Here is an 18,018-nt window from a genome sequence, read left to right as displayed (position 1 = left end):
TTAACAACGAGAAATCTGCCTGCCTTCTTTAGCCTTAACCGAGTCCACTTCTCTTACCACTTATTATCTTGCTCTAGGTGATGATTTTGTTTTAGATCCCGATCCTAATCTCCTTGATAAACCGTTTGCTATTGAGATTCCTTGTGCCTCTGATTCTCTCTCTCCGGTGTCGCCAACACCTTTCTTTTCTATGACTTCGTCCCCCTTAATTGAGTTTGGGCCTGATCCCTACTATATCTTTTGATCTTTATTAGAATCTATCTAAAGCTTCCGATTCTATTGATTATCCTACTTATTCTCTTTTCTTAGCACTTCACTCATTAGTTATTTTTTGTTTTTGAATCACATATCACAAAACCTAGTAAATATACTCCTCTTGAGTCTTTACCTTCTTCCTCTTTACCTTCTTCCTCACCTTACTCTTCTTTTTCAACTCAAAAGTGAGAATGGAGAGAGGGAGCCCTATCCTAAGGTTAGGTAGTAACTTCTTCATTTACACCTCTACCATCAATTATTCTTTTCTACCCTCGGATTCTATTTATGACTGCAACTTAACCTTCCCCAAAACAAAGAGTACTGGAGGGTTGGGCAAGGAAGAGAACTATCTAGTTACTGATTTAATCTCTATATGATATGCGTTAGTACGTACCTTCTTAGTTTGAATTTATACTTTTGAGTGGAGAGCAAAATGACCATCTCCTGGTTAGTTGCTACATCTATTATTCATATTTTTCTCCTTCTTCTGATCATGTAATAGATATGACTTATGAAACTTACTATCTTGTTTGAGCATGAGCACCTACTCAATCACTCCTTAGCGCTGATGATGTAACTCTACTTGAAGACAAAAATGAAATCGATGGACAAAAAGATAATTTTAATAATGGTGGTATACAATGGCATTGTAGGTGGTTGTGGTGGTGGTTGACGGCAACGATGTGATGGTCAGCCTTGTCGATGTCGATCCAAACATCAATGATAATAAGGAAGAGGAGGCAAAGCTGTGAGGAATCTATGTCAGTGTTAGAGGAGGAAAAGGAGGGAGGTGAGGCATCTGTATCAGTAGCACATTGCTCTACCTCCTCTTTCTCCTCTAACGTCACTCTACATTTGCATCGATGTCTGGGGAGGAAGAGGAGGCAAGTGAGGCATCTGTGCAGCATCGCTCTCAAATCCTTAGATGGTCGCTTCATCTAGTGGTGTGACGGATTCAAGAAAGGGGCAGTGGGCGACAAGAAAGAGGGAGACATTGCAAGCGATCTCAGTGAATAGGTGTGCCTACTTCGAGCTCTTGAGCTTTAGCCCATGCGTAAGTGACATATATGTCTTCGTCATGACAGTGTGATTGTTGACTTGCTTTCGAATCAGCTTCGCTCACGATCAAATGAGATTTGATCAAATGGTGCGGACAGATCGTCGTATAAAATGGAGATATAAAGAGTACAAATCTGATGGCGGGAGAGACAATAAACCCTCATCCTCCTTCTTGCTCACCTTTGACTTTGTGGTAGTGGGGGAGAGTATAAAAAAGATGACAACGATGAATACAACTAATGAGAAGGATGATAAAGGTTTATTGTCTCTCTCGCCATCAAATCTGTACTCTTCAAACCTCTATTTTGTGTGACGATTAGTCCTCATTGTTCGATCGAATCCCTTGCGGTCTCGAGCAAATCTAATTCGGAAGTAGATCGGTGACCATGTTGCTGTGGTCAGGGCGTACATATCATTCGCACACTGGCTAAAGCTCGAGAGCTCAAAGCATGCACATCTCTTTCTCGAGCTCACTTGCAATCTCTCTCTCCTTCTCATCTCCCATCACCCCTTGAATCTGTCACACCACTATTTATTGTACTAACGGAAGATGTTGTACATGACATTACATACATAATTTTCATCAAAGTGAAGGTCAAAACGATCAACCCCCGTCGACTATAGAGGACACTGAAGTTGTATACATCGACCTTCTAGGAGACATTGTGAAGATTGGTGACCTCTGAACCCCAATATCTTGGGATGCAAGTAGAGGCAGATGTTGCATCCATGAGGAGGGCAAGGCCGTGGTCGAACATACGAGCATTATATGACTTGGTGAGGAGGATGTTGGAGGACTTGATGTTACCATATGAGGTGGAAGAGTCTATGGAGTGGATATACTCGAAGTATTAGGGGAAAGCTTTTTTGACTTCTACGTGCATTTGTCAAACAAACCGACAAAGATATTAAAGTTGAAATCAATTATAATATTTTTAAAATTATAAAAAATACTGATATAACTTTTTAAAATACAAGGATCACAATAAAAGATTTTTTTGAAGTACCGAGAAAAAAGAAAAAGTAATTAGACCCTAAAATAAAAAAAAAATTATTTGGGAAAGTTAATAACAAATGATCACGAGGGCAAAAAGGGAACCCAATTCCACGTTCGCCATCCATCGCCACACCCCCCCTGCTCACACGAGCGCCAATGGAAGTCGACTTCCTTTTCCGCCCTGCGCTCAGTTCAAGTTGTCGCCCTCTTCTTTCTCACTCTCTTTTGGCAAGTGGGTGGAGAAGACGAATTCGAGATGGGTTCCAGAGAGTTGCTGGATATCGATCCTCCGGAGCTCAAATTCCTCCCCTTTCTGGCTTATTTTGCCGGAAGCTTTTGCGCGATTGCTACGCGTTTAGGGTTGTTCGTTCTTTTCTGATCGCTGAATTCTTGTGTTTTGGTCCGAGAAGTTGAATCAAAGAAGCAGATCTCGTGCTCGCTTCAGCTAACCAACAGGTCGAATGATCACGTCGCGTTTAAGGTCGTCGTCGATTTAGGTTTCGGCTTCCCTTTCCTTTTCCTTTTTTCTTGCTACATCTTGTGAAAATTCGTAAGTGCTCGAATCTTTTGGTTTTTTAATTATCATGAGAGGTCAAAACAACAAGCCCGAAGAAGTACTGTGTTAGGCCCAATGCTGGGATCATCCTGCCCCGATCAACATTGGTATGATGATCTTGTCTCTGCCCTATATTATTCGGAAGGAAGAATTGCATCTTCTATCCTGAGAAGGCTATTATTTGCTCAGTTACAATGCAAACACAGCGTGAAGCTCCTCCCGACATGCAATGCGAGGACAAATTTCTTGTCCAGGGTGTCGTCCTCGACGAAGGCTTCACTGCAAACGACATCACCCAGGAAATGGTACTTGCTGTCTCCAACAATCTGATCACAAACTTTTGCAATTGTGTTTGCGTTTGTACATGTCATGTACAGAAGATTTTGCGATTAATAGATGAACACAATCTTGTTTAGTTTGCACAGGAGTCAGGGAATGTGGTGGACGAGCGGAAGTTGCTAGTTGCCCATGTATCTCACCACCTCAACCACCCTCTCCGGTTCTCGAGGAGTCTGAGGAGGGCTCATCACCTAGGCCTTCTATATCAGATAATGGAAATCTGAATGCTTTAGAATTGCTTGCTGTGAGTATTCTATATGATTAGCTTATGCACAGGATTTTTGGCATGATATTTGCAATAGAGGATATTGACTGTAATGTGGACGCAGGCAACAAGAGCATATGCCGAAGATATTCAGCAAGAAAGATCCTCTGAGGTGATTTCTTTTGTTCCTTTTGTGGAATTATAATGGATTCATGATTGAAGACTTGACAAACGTATTCTGCTATTAGTGTGACCTACTTTTCAACCAATTTTAAAAGATAATGTAATCAAATTTTTATTTTTATAATAGAGAACATATCTCCATATTCCTTTTCTTTTCTGCTGCCAGGTATGCCTGAACTATATGAATGTAGGAAGCATCTTTTTAATTAGCTTCTGTGGATATCACACTTAAACTTACTGATCCATCTACTGCACGTAATTGAGATAATTGCTACGCCTTTGCCTTCTATTCCACCCACTGTTGGCCATCACACATGATGCCGATGAGATACCAACATTGGGCATAGGTGCATAATGTCCGTGTTTATTGGACAGCTGCATTGGCATGCAACTCAGTTGTTTCTTTGCAGCCTCAGTTTCAACACTTTGAAATGCTATGGCACAACATCCATGTTTTAGAATTCAGATATATCTGTGATGTGATTTTCTTAGAAGATGAACCATGTTTTGGTGATATGTAGCTTAACCTAAATGGGACCATATGTCTACATTCAGAAGTTTGATACCAATAGTTTTGTTGGCTATATCAAAAATTTTAGTTCCATACTATTGTATATTTTACTTATTTCCAAATTCTTACAGAATCAAAGTCCTAATGAAAATGTGCTATAATCTCATGCACAATATTTTTTACTCGGAATAAGTTCCTGTCTATTAGTCACATTGCTGGCTCTTTAACACTTGCAAAACAGGTTTTATTGCGGTGTAGAAACCATTTTGATGAATATTATTTGAACGCTGCTATTGAGTGGATTTAATCACCCCTCTTGGTGATGTGATTTCTCACAGACCTGACAATTGAGGTCCCATATCTTTGAATCCCACACATCAGATCTATGAGGGATTACACCATAGAACTTTTTAGAGGTGAATTTAGTATACTTATATAGCGTTTTTTCATATATTTTGCTTTGCTATATAAGATGACAAAATTTTCCTATTCAACTGAAGGATCATCACTTTATAAGTATTGTAATGCTATACCATAGGATTTTTACAGGTGTAATATCTTTGAGGTTAACAAGTACTTCTTAAAGCCACTCCTTATCTGTCTAATTGATTATTTAATTTAATTTGTTAAAGAGTAGATGTGAAAGTTTTATGACAAATAAAGTGTTTACATACAGTTATAAGGAGAAGAAAAATATGAGCCCGTAAACATTTAAAGTCTCAATGTGCCAAGATGACCAGTATTGGCATCATATCAAATCCTAAGAATTAGCTGTAATAGTTGTTAATTGGAAAGTGTTGTTTCTATTTGTACAACCAGCTTTTTTGTTTTTGGTTGTTTTATTACTTCTCTTAATCTGATGCTAAGAAACAACATGTACACGAAAAAGTTATTGTAGTTGACGTGGATGTGGTAGATAACTAAAAAGATAGAAAAAAAATGTTTCCATTCAAAACCATTTAAGATTATGTGTAGATGTTAAGGAGACCATAGATGTCATGGCTAGACGAGATATGCTGATTTAGGATTAATTTTCCAAGAAGAGATAGACGAAGATCTAGAAAAAAATAAAAAGATATTTGAATACTCTCTGATTTAGCTACGCATATTGCTTTGCTCACTAAATAATAGGATAATATCCATTTAGGCAACCCAAATAGTTGGGATATTATGGTTTGTTACTTTTGTAGTTTCCTCATCTGATGCATTTTCATTATCATGTGCATAATCACTCAGCATTCGGATTTTACTAAGTTGAAATTTTGAAGAAACAGTCACTTGTGTTTGTAGTCACTAATGTAATATAGACAATCTTTGTTTGACCTTTCCTTCCTCCAGAATTTGGCACTAATTTCAAGGTGGACCGAGGAGAAGAATGCTGCTATTCAACAAAATAATAAACTTCGACAAGAACTGGTAAGCATTGCAATGGTTAATCATGTGATGGAACTCTTTTCCATGCTGCTAAATGGAATCTTATATCATGTGACATATCATGAAGCAAGGTAATAAGAAATTGATTCTGTAAACTTGAACTTTTAAAAGAAATTTTTAGGATATTCATAGAAATTCTTAACCTTTTGGGCAAGTTTTTAAATTTCAATTTTGGTGTCCATACTGGTTCCTTATGGACACCAAGTTATTTCTTTTCAAGGACATACCTTTAGGTAGGTGGATCATTTATGGCACTCTTTCTTCTTTCTTCCATCTTCTTCCCTCATTGTTCTCTTCTTCTCGTCTCACCATTGAGCTAGGGTTAACCACAAGCAGAAAAAGGAATGATGACTTGTTACTCAAGTTTTTGATTGATGGATGGAAGTGTCTTCTGCCAAAAGTTGCTGTGTATAAAGAACACAAGGGCAGGTTAATATGGGATTTAAGGCCAGACTGGCCTGAAACACTATAAAAAGAAACTAGTTGAAGCCTGTTTTATGAGTTTTGCTATGTACTAGCCTAGGTCAGTCCACAGCCTGGTATTGGCTCAGACTGTTGTATGCTGCCCGCAAACTGGCTATATACCATGAAGTTTACTGCCTTGTCTGATTTGAGCTTTTTCTTTCTTTAAATGATGCCTTCTTTTGCTTAGTGCTTCAAGTTTTACCAACCTGTGATCTCTTTACCTTTATTTGATGCTATTATTTGCCACTGGGTCCCACTGTTTCCAAATTGCTGCTTGTTTCCGTATGCAAAGGCCAATGACTCTTATAAAGAAAGCCTGATATTTGAGGTTAATGACTATAACTAAAGCCTGATATTTTAGGTTCTCTTTGTTGTTTGTTACATTGCAATGAAAGACAATTATAAATATTTTACTTATATTGGTTCGACTGAGTCGAAACTAGCTTTTTTTGCCAGGTTCTGCATAACATGTGAACTTGCTATAGTTAAATTTTAACACAATCTGAAAATAGTTTTTGGGTAGTATTAGCAGTTTTCTTATATGCATTTGTCAGCAAAATTGCTAACTTTTGCCACTTAGCCTCTCTTTGGAATCGGCTTGAAGTCTTTCAAATGTTTGTTCCACTAATCGTATCCAGTTAATGTTATATTTTCTAGAACAGTTCTATTATCTCAGTTCATGTTTGGCAAACTCAGTTTGCAGCACAAAGGAAGTCAGGCTGATTGATATCCTCTCATATTTGTCAAAGTCAATGCGTGAGTGTATATGTTAGTTTATCTACTCACTTGATCTTAGTTGGATCACATTTTTGGGATCATAAACATATGTTGAACATCTTTGACGTAGCACCAACTGATGGAACTGGGGATATCAATTAAGTGCTTCAGCTCTTGGACTGACACAGAAAATAAACATAGCAGATAGCAGCTTTCCCCTGATTTATTAATCTGGTTCTTGTTTTGGGCTTGCCTCTTTTAAGAAATGGACAAAACTTTCTTTCCTTTTCTTCCTGTTCTTTGATCCTATCCAGATTCCACAAAAAAAATATCTTCTTAATTTGTGATGGATTATATGGGCATGACAATCGATTTACTTTTGTTGACCCTTTTTAGTTACAATGCCGAGCAATTATGATATTCTGTTTATTTTTTTTTTGTGTGGTTAGGACTCCAATTATTGTCAATCATAAATAACAGAGAAATTTTTGCTGCTGAAGAAAATGTCACTGGGTAGAAGGTTATCAACTTTTACTTATGTTTCAGAATTGTGGAAAATATGCAGGTTGTGCAGCAATTATAGGCGGTGAGCATGTGTCTATGACAATGCTTCGATGCCCCTGTATGCAGGAACTTGATAGCCGAGAAGTCAGCAAGCAACAAGTAGGCTTCTCATTCGTGTTTCTGGTCATTATCGCGTTACTTGGAATTTTCCTGGGGTACATTGTCAAGAAGTGAAGACGGGTTACGCATGACCGGCGAATCGTGTTACCTCCCTGTACGAATCAGAGATCGCTCACCTAAACCGTCTGTGGCTGCTCATCCGCAGCTTAGTTTGTGTTGTAACATCCGATGCTGTGTGTAATTTCCTTCGACCCATTTTGTTCTTCACTCGGAACAAATAGAGGTGCAAAAAATGACTTGTTTGTGAGAAAAGTCGATCTACCTTCGTCATTTTCCTTGGTACAACTTCCATCCTTGAAAAACCTTGATCTGAAGATGTTGGTCGGAAGATTCCCTGATCTGCGGCTAATATTTTTTTGTTCTTTTGGGCAGATGATTTGGACGATTGAGATCTTACGAGGACGACTGACGGACAAGCTTTATTCCAGCACAAACTCTGGCAAAGATGAAGACGGACCAAAGTGGATCAAGATGACTAGTTAATACTAATTCACTTGAATAAAATAGGTATTTAATGTTCCAACATTCAATTTAGAGAGCAAATATAAGACAAAAAAATTCCTAATGTTGACGTGCGTGTCGGCGCGCTCGATTTTTTTACGTGGGACGAAATGGTTCCATCGCTTTTGTTCCAGCGTGAAGCTATGTCACGCGATCGCGTTCTCCATCTGCATCTCCATCTCCGTCTAATCCACCGCTTCCAGCCCATTGCGTCACCCACATGTCGTCCTCCTCTCTCGCTCCCCGTCCCCTTCCCTCGCCGCCGACCTCCCGTCACGTGGCCGTAATCGGGGCCGGCGCGGCCGGCCTCGCGGCCGCGCGTGAGCTCCGCCGCGAGGGCCATCGCGTCGTCGTCTTCGAGCGCAGCGATGCCGTCGGAGGCACCTGGATCTACACACCCGCCGCCGAGTCCGACGCCTTGGGCCTCGACCCTCTTCGCGAGGTCGTCCACAGCAGCCTCTACGATTCGCTCCGGACCAACCTCCCCCGCGAGTGCATGGGCTTCCTCGACTACCCCTTCTCCTCCCGCCACGCCCGCGCCGGCGGCGATCCCCGGCGGTTCCCCGGACACCGCGAGGTTCTCTGCTACCTCCAGGATTTTGCAAGGGAGTTCGACCTCTGCGGGCTGGTCCGGTTCCGGACGGAGGTGGCTCTGGTGGAGAGGGATAACGACGGAAGGTGGCAAGTGAACTCAAGGAGGTCTGGCGCTGCCGGTGGCGATGGGAGCGACGAGAATGAGGTCTTCGATGCGGTGGTTGTTTGCAATGGTCATTACACCGAGCCGCGGATCGCAGAGATTCCTGGTACTCTTTTTCTGTTCTCCCTTTCGAGTTTTTCTGTTCCCCGAGTCGCAATGGACATTACACCGATCCCTCGAGATTCCTGTTAGTGTAAACAACTTTAAGCCGTGGCCTCGGGGCCTACGCGGCTTGGTTCGGGTCCGAATGATGGGGGATCTTCTTAGGACGACCATTGAGACCGAAGAAGACCGGCTGCGGTGGTCCGATCGCGAAGGGGTCACCATTTCCTCCGGGAGGGGGCTCCTCGCCTGGGCGTTTAGTGGGAGGCCTCCGTCTTCGCACCTGCACACAGGTCGGGTCGGGAGAGCTCGGCCCGACCCCTCCGACAATCAAGTTAGTGAATAGTCACAGGGGTTTTTTTCTTCTCTCTTTTCCTTGGAGCGCGAGGGTTTTTATAGTGAAGGTTACCATTGCCTGATGTGCCCGCTTGCAGGGAGTAGGATCGTACTCCTGGTAACGTCTGACATCGACGTTGGCGTGGCGTGAAGGACCGAGCCTGAGCAGGATGTTAATGTGCCTCGGTCGGTGTTCTGGTCCGTGTTGACCAGGTGCTGTCAGGTTAACAGAGGCGCGAGGCGTCATCTGGAGCAGCTGACGTCAACCCGAATCTTATTGCCATTATTATTCTCATCATATTCCCCCCCCCGAAGGAAGCTATGCGTCGGTTGTTGTAAAAAGGGGGGTCCGAGGCATGACTTCAGCTTTAAGAAACTATCCCTACCGGGCGGTTGCCGGTCCGTCGCCAGGGGTGTGGGAATCGTGGAGTTTAGTAACTAAGGAGGGTTGGGCGTGCAGCGGTGGTCTTGGGCAGTATGCAGCCGAGGAGCATGACTCAAGTGGGCAGGCCGCGCAGAGGTGATGATCTCGGGCAACACGCAACCGAGGAACACGACTCAGTCGGGTAGGCCGAGCAGAGGTTGTGGTCTCAAGCAACATGCAGCCGAGGAGCACGACTCAAGCGGGCAGGCCGCGCAAAGATGATGGTCTCGGGCAACACGCAGCCGAGGAGCATGACTCAGTCGGGTTGGCCGAGCAGAGGTTGTGGTCTCGGGCAACATGCAGCCGAGGAGCACGACTCAGGCGGGCAGGCCGTGCAGAGATGATGGTCTCGGGCAACACGCAATCAAGGAGCACGACTCAGTCGGGTTGGCCGAGCAGAGGTTGTGGTCTCGGGCAACATGCAGCCGAGGAGCTACTTGGCTAGGACCAATAAGGTAGTGATGCGCGGATGCGAGTGGGCAGGTCCTTTCCTACCTGTGCAGGAGTCTAAGGGACAGTCGCTTTAGGGGGTCGTCGGTTTTCGAGAACGGGGAGACCAGTGCTCCAGCATCCGCACCGCGCGCCCAACGGCTGCCACGTTAGGCCATATTTATGGCGGAGTGACGTTTGTTCTGCCTGACGCGACGTGCTTCAGGAGAGGAAGGGTCGTTTTTGGTGGGACTTTGTCTATAAATAGCATGTAATTGGTTCCCCGCACGTCTCCTTACTTACATTTGTTCAGTCGCTTCTTCGGCTTCCATCGCTTCGTTCCGTCGGTCGTCCTACTTCCCCTTCCAAAGGTCAGTAAGGATGGCATCCCCTTCCTCTTCGTCCTCGCCTTCTTCGCCTACCTCTGGCAATGTCGGAGAAAGAACACTTCCACCGAGCCCCAACTCGTCATCCGACGAGAAGGCGGCACGGGCCCTCGAAATGCTCATGTGGCCACACGACCTCGACTCTACTGTGAGCGAGTCGTCACTTGGCTACCTCCGGGGCCGTTACGATATCCCGGAGGAATTTGTGCTTACTGCCCCTGAGCTAGGGCAACGGGCGTATGACCCTATCTCGAAGGGTTTCGCCCTAACCTTAGACGCCTTTGAGGCCGGGTTACGCCTTCCGTTGCACCCTGTCATCAATTCTTGTGTCTCTTGGTGGCGTATTTCTCCATCACAGATGACACCGAACTCCTGGCATTTATGGTGGCGTTCCTAGGGGAGTGCCACTACGCCAATATTGCCCCGACCCAATCCCTCTTCCTCTCCTGTTTCCGTCTTTACAAGGGGTCGGGGGGTTACTATTTGTCCGCCCGACCGGGCTTCCAGGATAGCGGGGCTCCTTCCAATAGTAAGGGATGAAATGGGCGTTTCTTTTTTGTCTGCCGTTCGGAGGACTGGGGCTTCGGGCTCCGGTGGGCGGCGCACGTGATTGACAACACCGCCCCGATCCTGAACGACAAGGAGCGCAAGGACCTTCGGCGACTTAAGGAGATTCTCCCAGCCTCCCGAGTCATCCGGAAGATGACCGAGGCGTGGCTGGTCGAGGCGGGTCTTAGCCCGGCGCCTCGAGGTATGCCCGTAGCGGGTATTGTTAGGGTTTTCTAAAAGATTGTGCTTTCGGCATTCTGACCAATGTCGGTGTTTTCATGCAAAGATGGTGAACCTCGTCACTGTGCGTGGGGGACGTTCTTCGTCGGCCGCGTCGTCGCATCAACCGGCCGAGCCGAGGATTGACTCGAAAGCAGCGCTAGTAGAACTCGAGGCCGGTCGGCCTCGGAAGAAGGCGAAGACCCCCTCGTTATTGAACCGGTCGGGCGTGATCGGCGACGGGGCCTCGGTCGGGGTGAGGCCGACCCGAGCAACGAGGGGGCAGGGAAGGCGCCCCCGGAACCCTCCATCCGCGACCTGTGTCGCCTCCTTACGGGAGCGCAGGACGAGCCTTATCAAGCTCGGGTGATGGGCGAACTTCTGGAGGGCCAACCCTTCGATCCGCTGGTCGCCCGGTGGGCGAGCCTGACCCGCGGGGCCCGGGTATGGGCCGACGGGGAGGCTGGGGCCTCGTTCGCACGAGGTGGGCTTAATCACGATATGGCTCGGGAGCTATACACCATGCCCTCAGAGGTTTGCTTGGCAAGTCTGCTAAGTCGCTGCTGTGGGTAGGTGTTTCGCCATCGGGCCCCTACCTGTACTCGGACGGTACTTGTCCTGACTCTTCCTCTTTGCAGGGCCATCATTATACCACGGCGTTGATGGGCTGCGTACGCGACGCGGGTCGGGCCCTCGGTATTTTGAGCGACCGCAATGTCGAGCTGCGTAGGCAGATCGAGGAGGTCAGCGCAGGATCGGCTCCGGAGGCTGTCGCAGCGGTCGAGCAACGTGCCTCCGATCTGGAGGCGGAGGTGACGCGCCTTACATCCGTCGTGAGGGCGGCCGAGCAGCGTACCTCGGATCTGGAGGCGGAGTCGGCGTGGCTCAAATCTGAGGTAAAGGCGGCCGAGGAGCAGAATAACGAGCTCCAGGTGTATCTGAGGGCGACTCGGTCCGAGGCGCGTCTGGCCCGGGATGAGGTGACAAGCCTTGCTCGAAAGCTGGAGGAGGAGCTCGCCGAGATGAAGGGGGCTTCCGACGCCCTGGCGGTCGAGATGAATCAACGATCGGAGAAAGACAAGAAGCTGATCGAGGACTACAAAGAGTCCTCGAGCTTTCAGCTCGGTCTGATCCGGTCGGGGTAGGTTACCTATGAATATGGGTATCGGATTGCCCTGGCTCGTTTCAAGGCGCGCCACCCCAATCTAGAGGTCGAGGAAGACCCCTTCGCCTCATGCCCCGAAGACCTGAGCGTCGACATGCCAGACAAGGTGCCTTTTGATGATAGCGTCGAGGCCCCCAAAGAATAGGGTAGATCATTGTAATAATTTTAAGGGGTTGGTCGGTCGACGCGGTAATTCGTCTAATCATGTAACCGAATTTTTGTTTAAATGAGAAAATAAATCTTTGTTCAGACTTCTGTTTAGTCTATTTCGCTCTCCTTTATACGAAAAATTTCTTAAGATTTTGCATGTTCCACGTTCTCGGCAGAGGGTGGCCCTACATGGTTGCGAGCCGATACGTGCCGACCCTGATTGCGTCGATAACCCGATAAGGCCCTTCCCAACTTGTCATGGACTTAGCTGGTTTTGCCTAAGTCGTGCGGCACCCTTGCGTGTCCGTCCGCAAAGGTCAGCCTCCCCGAAGCCTCCCATTGTCCCTTAGGACCAACAAAAGAGAGAACGGGTTAGAGAGAACGCCTCAATCGGGATCCACAAGCAAACATCTCCGAAAAACACTTCATAGACAATGCAAATTACAAACAGACTTTACAAGCTCTGAACAGTGGCACAACAAAGGGTAAAATGGTCCATTACAGACCGAAAATCTCTCACACGTGTCCACATGACACAACCTTTATTTACAAGCCTAAAGAGGCCACCAACCCAACTAAAATGGGACTATTATGCCTTCGGCCGCCCCTCTACATTCTGTACAAGGCATGAACATGCCAAAAGACACGGACATACATAAGCATTATATCAAACACCTTGTTTAAAAGTTTGTCCGTGACATTCTCCCCCACTTATTCCTTCGACGTCCTCGTTGAAGCCTTTGTCGACACTGCAACTCCTCGCCTTTGTTGAGTCTTCAATCTTCTGCTCCAGCTACAATGCGCCTCTTGGCTCCTAGCTGCTCTCCGCTGCTGTTTTTGAGTAGTCGAACCTTTGATCCGCCATGCTGCTTCAACTCACCAATGACTCTGACTCTGGTGTGGGGTTGGCTGAGTTGTGTTGATCATTGTTGATTCCTGCGGATCCCCCAGATGAAGGAAAAGACCATCCTTACTGCGCCAGTCTCTCAAATTCCTCATGCTGCTTGAACTGGGTGGATGCTTGTTGGAGCTTTAACGAGCATCGTCTCGCAAACTTATGAAGTTTTGGGTCCTTCCTCCACAAAATTTGCTCCTTGACTCTTCCTTCACTTAGTTGTCACATCCAAGTAGGTTCGCATCACTTCCGCTTTCGATTGGCATTTCGTTGGGAAATGAAGCGGACAATCTACTCTCAGTAGCACTGATCACCGTTGGTGAGGATTTGACAACTATTGTTTTCCATTATCTTCGAAGGGTCTTTGAACATATGCAGAGCTCCTCTGCTGGATAGATAAGAGAATTGGGGTACTCGGTTTCGCCCATTCTCTTAAGAGTTGAGAAGGCAAAGGTTACTTGACTTCGCCCGCCTCCTCGAGGTTGTATTTCATGCATCGAGCTGGTTACTAGTCTTCGCCTGCTCTTTGCTCACACTTCTGAAGTACTTAAAGTGTTTGCACTCCTTGCGTTGAGTTAGCTACTGTGATTCACCTTCTCAATGCTATCGAACTTCTGGAATGCAGGAAGTTTTCACTCCAACTTGGAGTAATTCTCTCATAGGTTTGGTCGCCTCTGGGATTGTACCGTCTTCTCCATCAACCCTGCCGCCTACTCCACTGAGTAGCAAAGGTACAGCACCGCGTACTGCCTGCTTCGTTCCTTGGTTATGCACTCTTGCATGATCCGAAGTCCTTCACTTTCGGCTATCTTGATGAGAAGCTCATTGACACCGGTCTTACGAAGTTCCTCGGCCTCTGCCCTTCAGCCTTGTCTCGGTACTTGGAGATTGCCTCTACATTCTCCACCTCCTCGGCCCCTTTCACGACCAAGCGCTCTCCCTCCATTAGAGCAAGGGATCAATGACTTTAACGGAAGTGCCGCCTCTGCGGTACCATGGCGCTGCCATGCCCATGGCACTACTATCCGTCGCCTCGCATCTACATCCCTTTTCTTCACAATCAGTAGATATGCCTCTGTGGCACTCCTCCGAGTCCACCTACATTCTAACTGATGCTTGATTTTGGGTAGCTAAGTCCCTCTGGACTCGTCGTCGCTTCCTCGCCCTTTTCGACCCCCTGCTTCAACACCTCTGTGTTCTCCAAGCAGCTCTCCTTTGGTCGATGGAAAGACAGACTGTAACTCCCATGCATGGCCTCTGCCATCGCATTATAGGGTCTGCACCGATTCTGTTCTCCTTAGCTTCCTTGGTAGCAACGTTCGCTTACTCGACCTTGTCCTCTGACTTGTCGGGCTCCCTTAAGCGAATATGAGCTCTGGAGCAGTCCAACTCTCCAGCTGCTTTGATCATACCTCCGCATGATCAAGTCCCTCCCATGGAACTCACTGGTACTTGCATTCGAACTTTTCCCTTGGTGGAACACAGCCCCCATATGCTGATGACCAAGGTTTTCATCCGATGTAAAATTCGATGCACGCACGGAAGACCCGCCTCTGCGGTACCATGGCCTTCACTCCTTGAATCCATAGCCCTTTTTGCCGTCGTGTTGTTCACCGAAGTGGAGCTTCCAGTAGCTCCCGATCATACCTCCATATGATCTAGTCCCTCACGGGACTATGTCGTGTGTATCGCATTGCCACGAACTGTTCCACCACGATCCGCTGCACCATGTCGCCTCCTGGTGACATCTCCATTGCATTCTGATCCTTGTGGAATAAACTCGAATTGTGAACCCTCCATGTGTGGCCTCTGCCAATACATCGCAGGGTCTCTTCCACCTTCGATTTTGTTCGCTCCTTTGGCAATCGACCTTCATCCACCCACTCTTGGGTCACACCTAGATGAAGCACCGCTGTAGGACAGTCCGTCGCCTAGTAGCCTCCGAAGTCCCCCGACTTCGCTGCAATTAGTGCACCATTGTCTGGATCCTGGGCCTCTGCCCCTACCAGCACAATCTCCGCTGCGCACCGCTTCCTTCATGGCAACTTGAATGGCAACACTGTGGCATATTCTTCAAGAGTACCCGCCTCTGCGTCCTCTTGCCCCGTGTTAAGGCCTTCTGAACCCAACTTCGCCTCCGCAAATTGAGTCACCTTAGTTCCTCCATCAAATGCTCCTCCGAGATAAGGTGCATGTGCCCAGAAGCTCCCTTCATCTTTGGCACCATGCAAGATGAGTCCACTCCGTCAGAATGAAGGACTCGTGGAACAACATGATTCTACTCCTGCCTCTGCAAAAGTTCATGTCCTTGACCTCTGTCTAGGGAAAGCACTGTGCCTCTGCTCTATGTTCCAACTTCTATGCTGGTTCCCTTCATGTGGCTTGGGTATTTCGCCAAGTTACACCCAAGTTGCTCCGCTCCTCGTTTTTGCATTGAGTCGATGGTGGCCCTCGCGCCCACCATTCCACGGGTCAACCCTCCCTTGAGTCCGATCTCCAAATCGACTCCAAGTGTGCCTTCATTTGAGTTGCCTTGGGTCGCTCCCCCACTTGATCTCGCAATGCATCCACCAATGCATTCTCTCGAGCGAGATCATGCGACGACTCCTCGCCGCTTGCTCGGTCCATTGAGCTTCGTGGAGTTGTTTGTTGAGGTACTCCTCCTCAACATGTGCGGTCCGTCGCACATGATTCTCCCTCTGGAGAGCCGGGACTTATCCCTCCTGGATAACTGTCCCATTGGAGCAACATCTCTCTTCGTTTCGGAGACCACCATCCCCTTGGACTACTCCGATCTGCTGAACAAACTGTGCATTGTTCTGCCTCCTGCAAACACACTTGCTAGATTGCGACTCCACATCAATATAGCCCCCGCTGCACCACTCAAGGTCTAGCAACATGCTGAACTCGTTGCACACTTCAGCCTCCTACGGACGTATCCTTCACATGCCGAAAAGAAAGTTTCACTGCTCCATGGCGCCGAGTTTCGGTCGCCTTGGGATGGCCACGAACATTCCATCGTCCGCATACAAGCCCATGCATGAGTACCAAATTCTTCGAGTTAGCAATTCCCCTCACCTCTGTGAGCTTTGCATAACTCTTTTGGTCGTTGAGCAACTCATTCCACCTTGGATGGTCTCATCCTTTACCAAGCGCCTCGCTTGCCTTGAGCACCATCAAGTATAGTTGTCAACGTTGAGCCATATCTCAAACTCAGCCATCCCAACCTTTGTGCGCTCCACATTCATCCAAGCTTGTCTGTTCTCGTGGTGCCTCTTGCGCGAAAGGTTGGCCATTCCTCTGAATGCCAATCTCAGATGCCCGCTCCTCCGAGCGACTCATTTTCCCTACATCTCCATGCCTGTTTTTCCCCCAAACGGTCGCGCGTGTGCTGACTGCCCTCAACGCAGCCCCGCTAGATCCCCCACGTTTGCATGCTAAGTGTTTCTATGAGTGCGTGTCCCGCTCTGATACCATCTGTCAAGGACTTAGCTGGTTTTGCCTAAGTTGTGCGGCACCCTTGCGTGTCCGTCCGCAAAGGTCAGCCTCCCCGAAGCCTCCCATTGTCCCTTAGGACCAACAAAAGAGAGAATGGGTTAGAGAGAACGCCTCAATCGGGATCCACAAAGGGTAAAATGGTCCATTACAGACCGAAAATCTCTCACACGTGTCCACATGACACAACCTTTATTTACAAGCCTAAAGAGGCCACCAACCCAACTAAAATGGGACTATTAAGCCTTCGGCCGCCCCTTTACATTCTGTACAAGGCATGAACATGCCAAAAGACACGGACATACATAAGCATTACATCAAACACCTTGTTTAAAAGTTTGTCCGTGACAAACTGGGGGCAAGCTTACCGCGCGCTCGGGTCGAATCGCTGACTTCGGCCTTGCGTAGGACCAGGTCGCCTAATTTAATCGGTCGGGGCCGTACCTTCCGGTTGTAGATTCTAGTGACGACCCTTCTGTAGAAGAGGGCTTTCAAGTGTGCGTCCGCACGCCGCTCCTCGAGCAAGTTGAGACAGGCTTGTAATCCTTGGTTCGCCGTCCTCTCGTCGTAGTTTTCCGTCCGGACTGTGGGGAAGACCACTTCAGGTGGCAACACGGCCTCGGTTCCGAACGCGAGGCTGTAGGGGGATTCTCCAGTCGCGGTTTTAGGGGTGGTCCGCAGGGACCACAAGATGCTAGGGAGCTCGTCCACCTAGGCCGATCGGGCCGTAGACACTCTTCTTCTGAGCCCGTCCAAGATGGATCGATTGGTTACCTCCGCTAGTCCGTTCGCCTGGGGGTGGGCCACCGAGCTGAACCTCAGCTGAATCCTGTAGTTCGCGCAGAACTCTCGGAACCTCGTGCTGGCGAACTGGGATCCGTTGTCCGTGATGATGGTTCTGGGCAAGCCGAACCGCGTCACGATATTTTTCCAGACGAACTTCTCCACTTGTCGTTCTGTGATCGTTGCTAGTGGCTCAGCCTCAACCCACTTGGTGAAGTAATCTACTCCCACAACGATGTATCTCCGTTGTCCCGAGGCTGGTGGGAAAGGGCCGAGAAGGTCCAATCCCCATTGTGCGAATGGCCACGCACAATCGATGGGGGCGAGTGGAACCGCGGGCTGCCGGGGCGTTCGGGCGTGACTCTGGCACGGTCCGCAGCGTTGCACGTAAGCTCTCGCGTCTCGGGACATGGTAGGCCAATAGTATCCTTGGCGAAGGATTTTGTAAGCCAAGGTCCGTCCGGCGATATGCTCTCCGCAAA

The 18,018-nt window shown here is 47.7% G+C and overlaps 1 protein-coding gene and 1 pseudogene across 1 annotated transcript; both read left to right on the top strand.

Annotated features, from left to right (window-relative positions):
• Positions 1-1,180: 1,180 nt before the first annotated feature.
• On the top strand, positions 1,181-8,005 carry LOC135627580 (vesicle-associated protein 1-2-like; annotated as a pseudogene).
• A 121-nt stretch (positions 8,006-8,126) lies between these two features.
• LOC135627579 (putative flavin-containing monooxygenase FMO GS-OX-like 11) lies at positions 8,127-8,795 on the top strand. The gene has a single exon (XM_065133702.1). It carries the CDS (start codon positions 8,127-8,129, stop codon positions 8,793-8,795), a length of 669 nt encoding a protein of 222 aa, XP_064989774.1.
• The last annotated feature ends 9,223 nt before the right edge of the window (positions 8,796-18,018 follow it).

This window comes from Musa acuminata, chromosome BXJ2-11, assembly GCF_036884655.1.
Source record: "Musa acuminata AAA Group cultivar baxijiao chromosome BXJ2-11, Cavendish_Baxijiao_AAA, whole genome shotgun sequence".
NCBI lineage: Eukaryota > Viridiplantae > Streptophyta > Magnoliopsida > Zingiberales > Musaceae > Musa > Musa acuminata.
The sequence above is the reverse complement of the archived record's forward strand: the minus strand, read 5'-3'. Positions and strand labels throughout refer to the sequence as shown.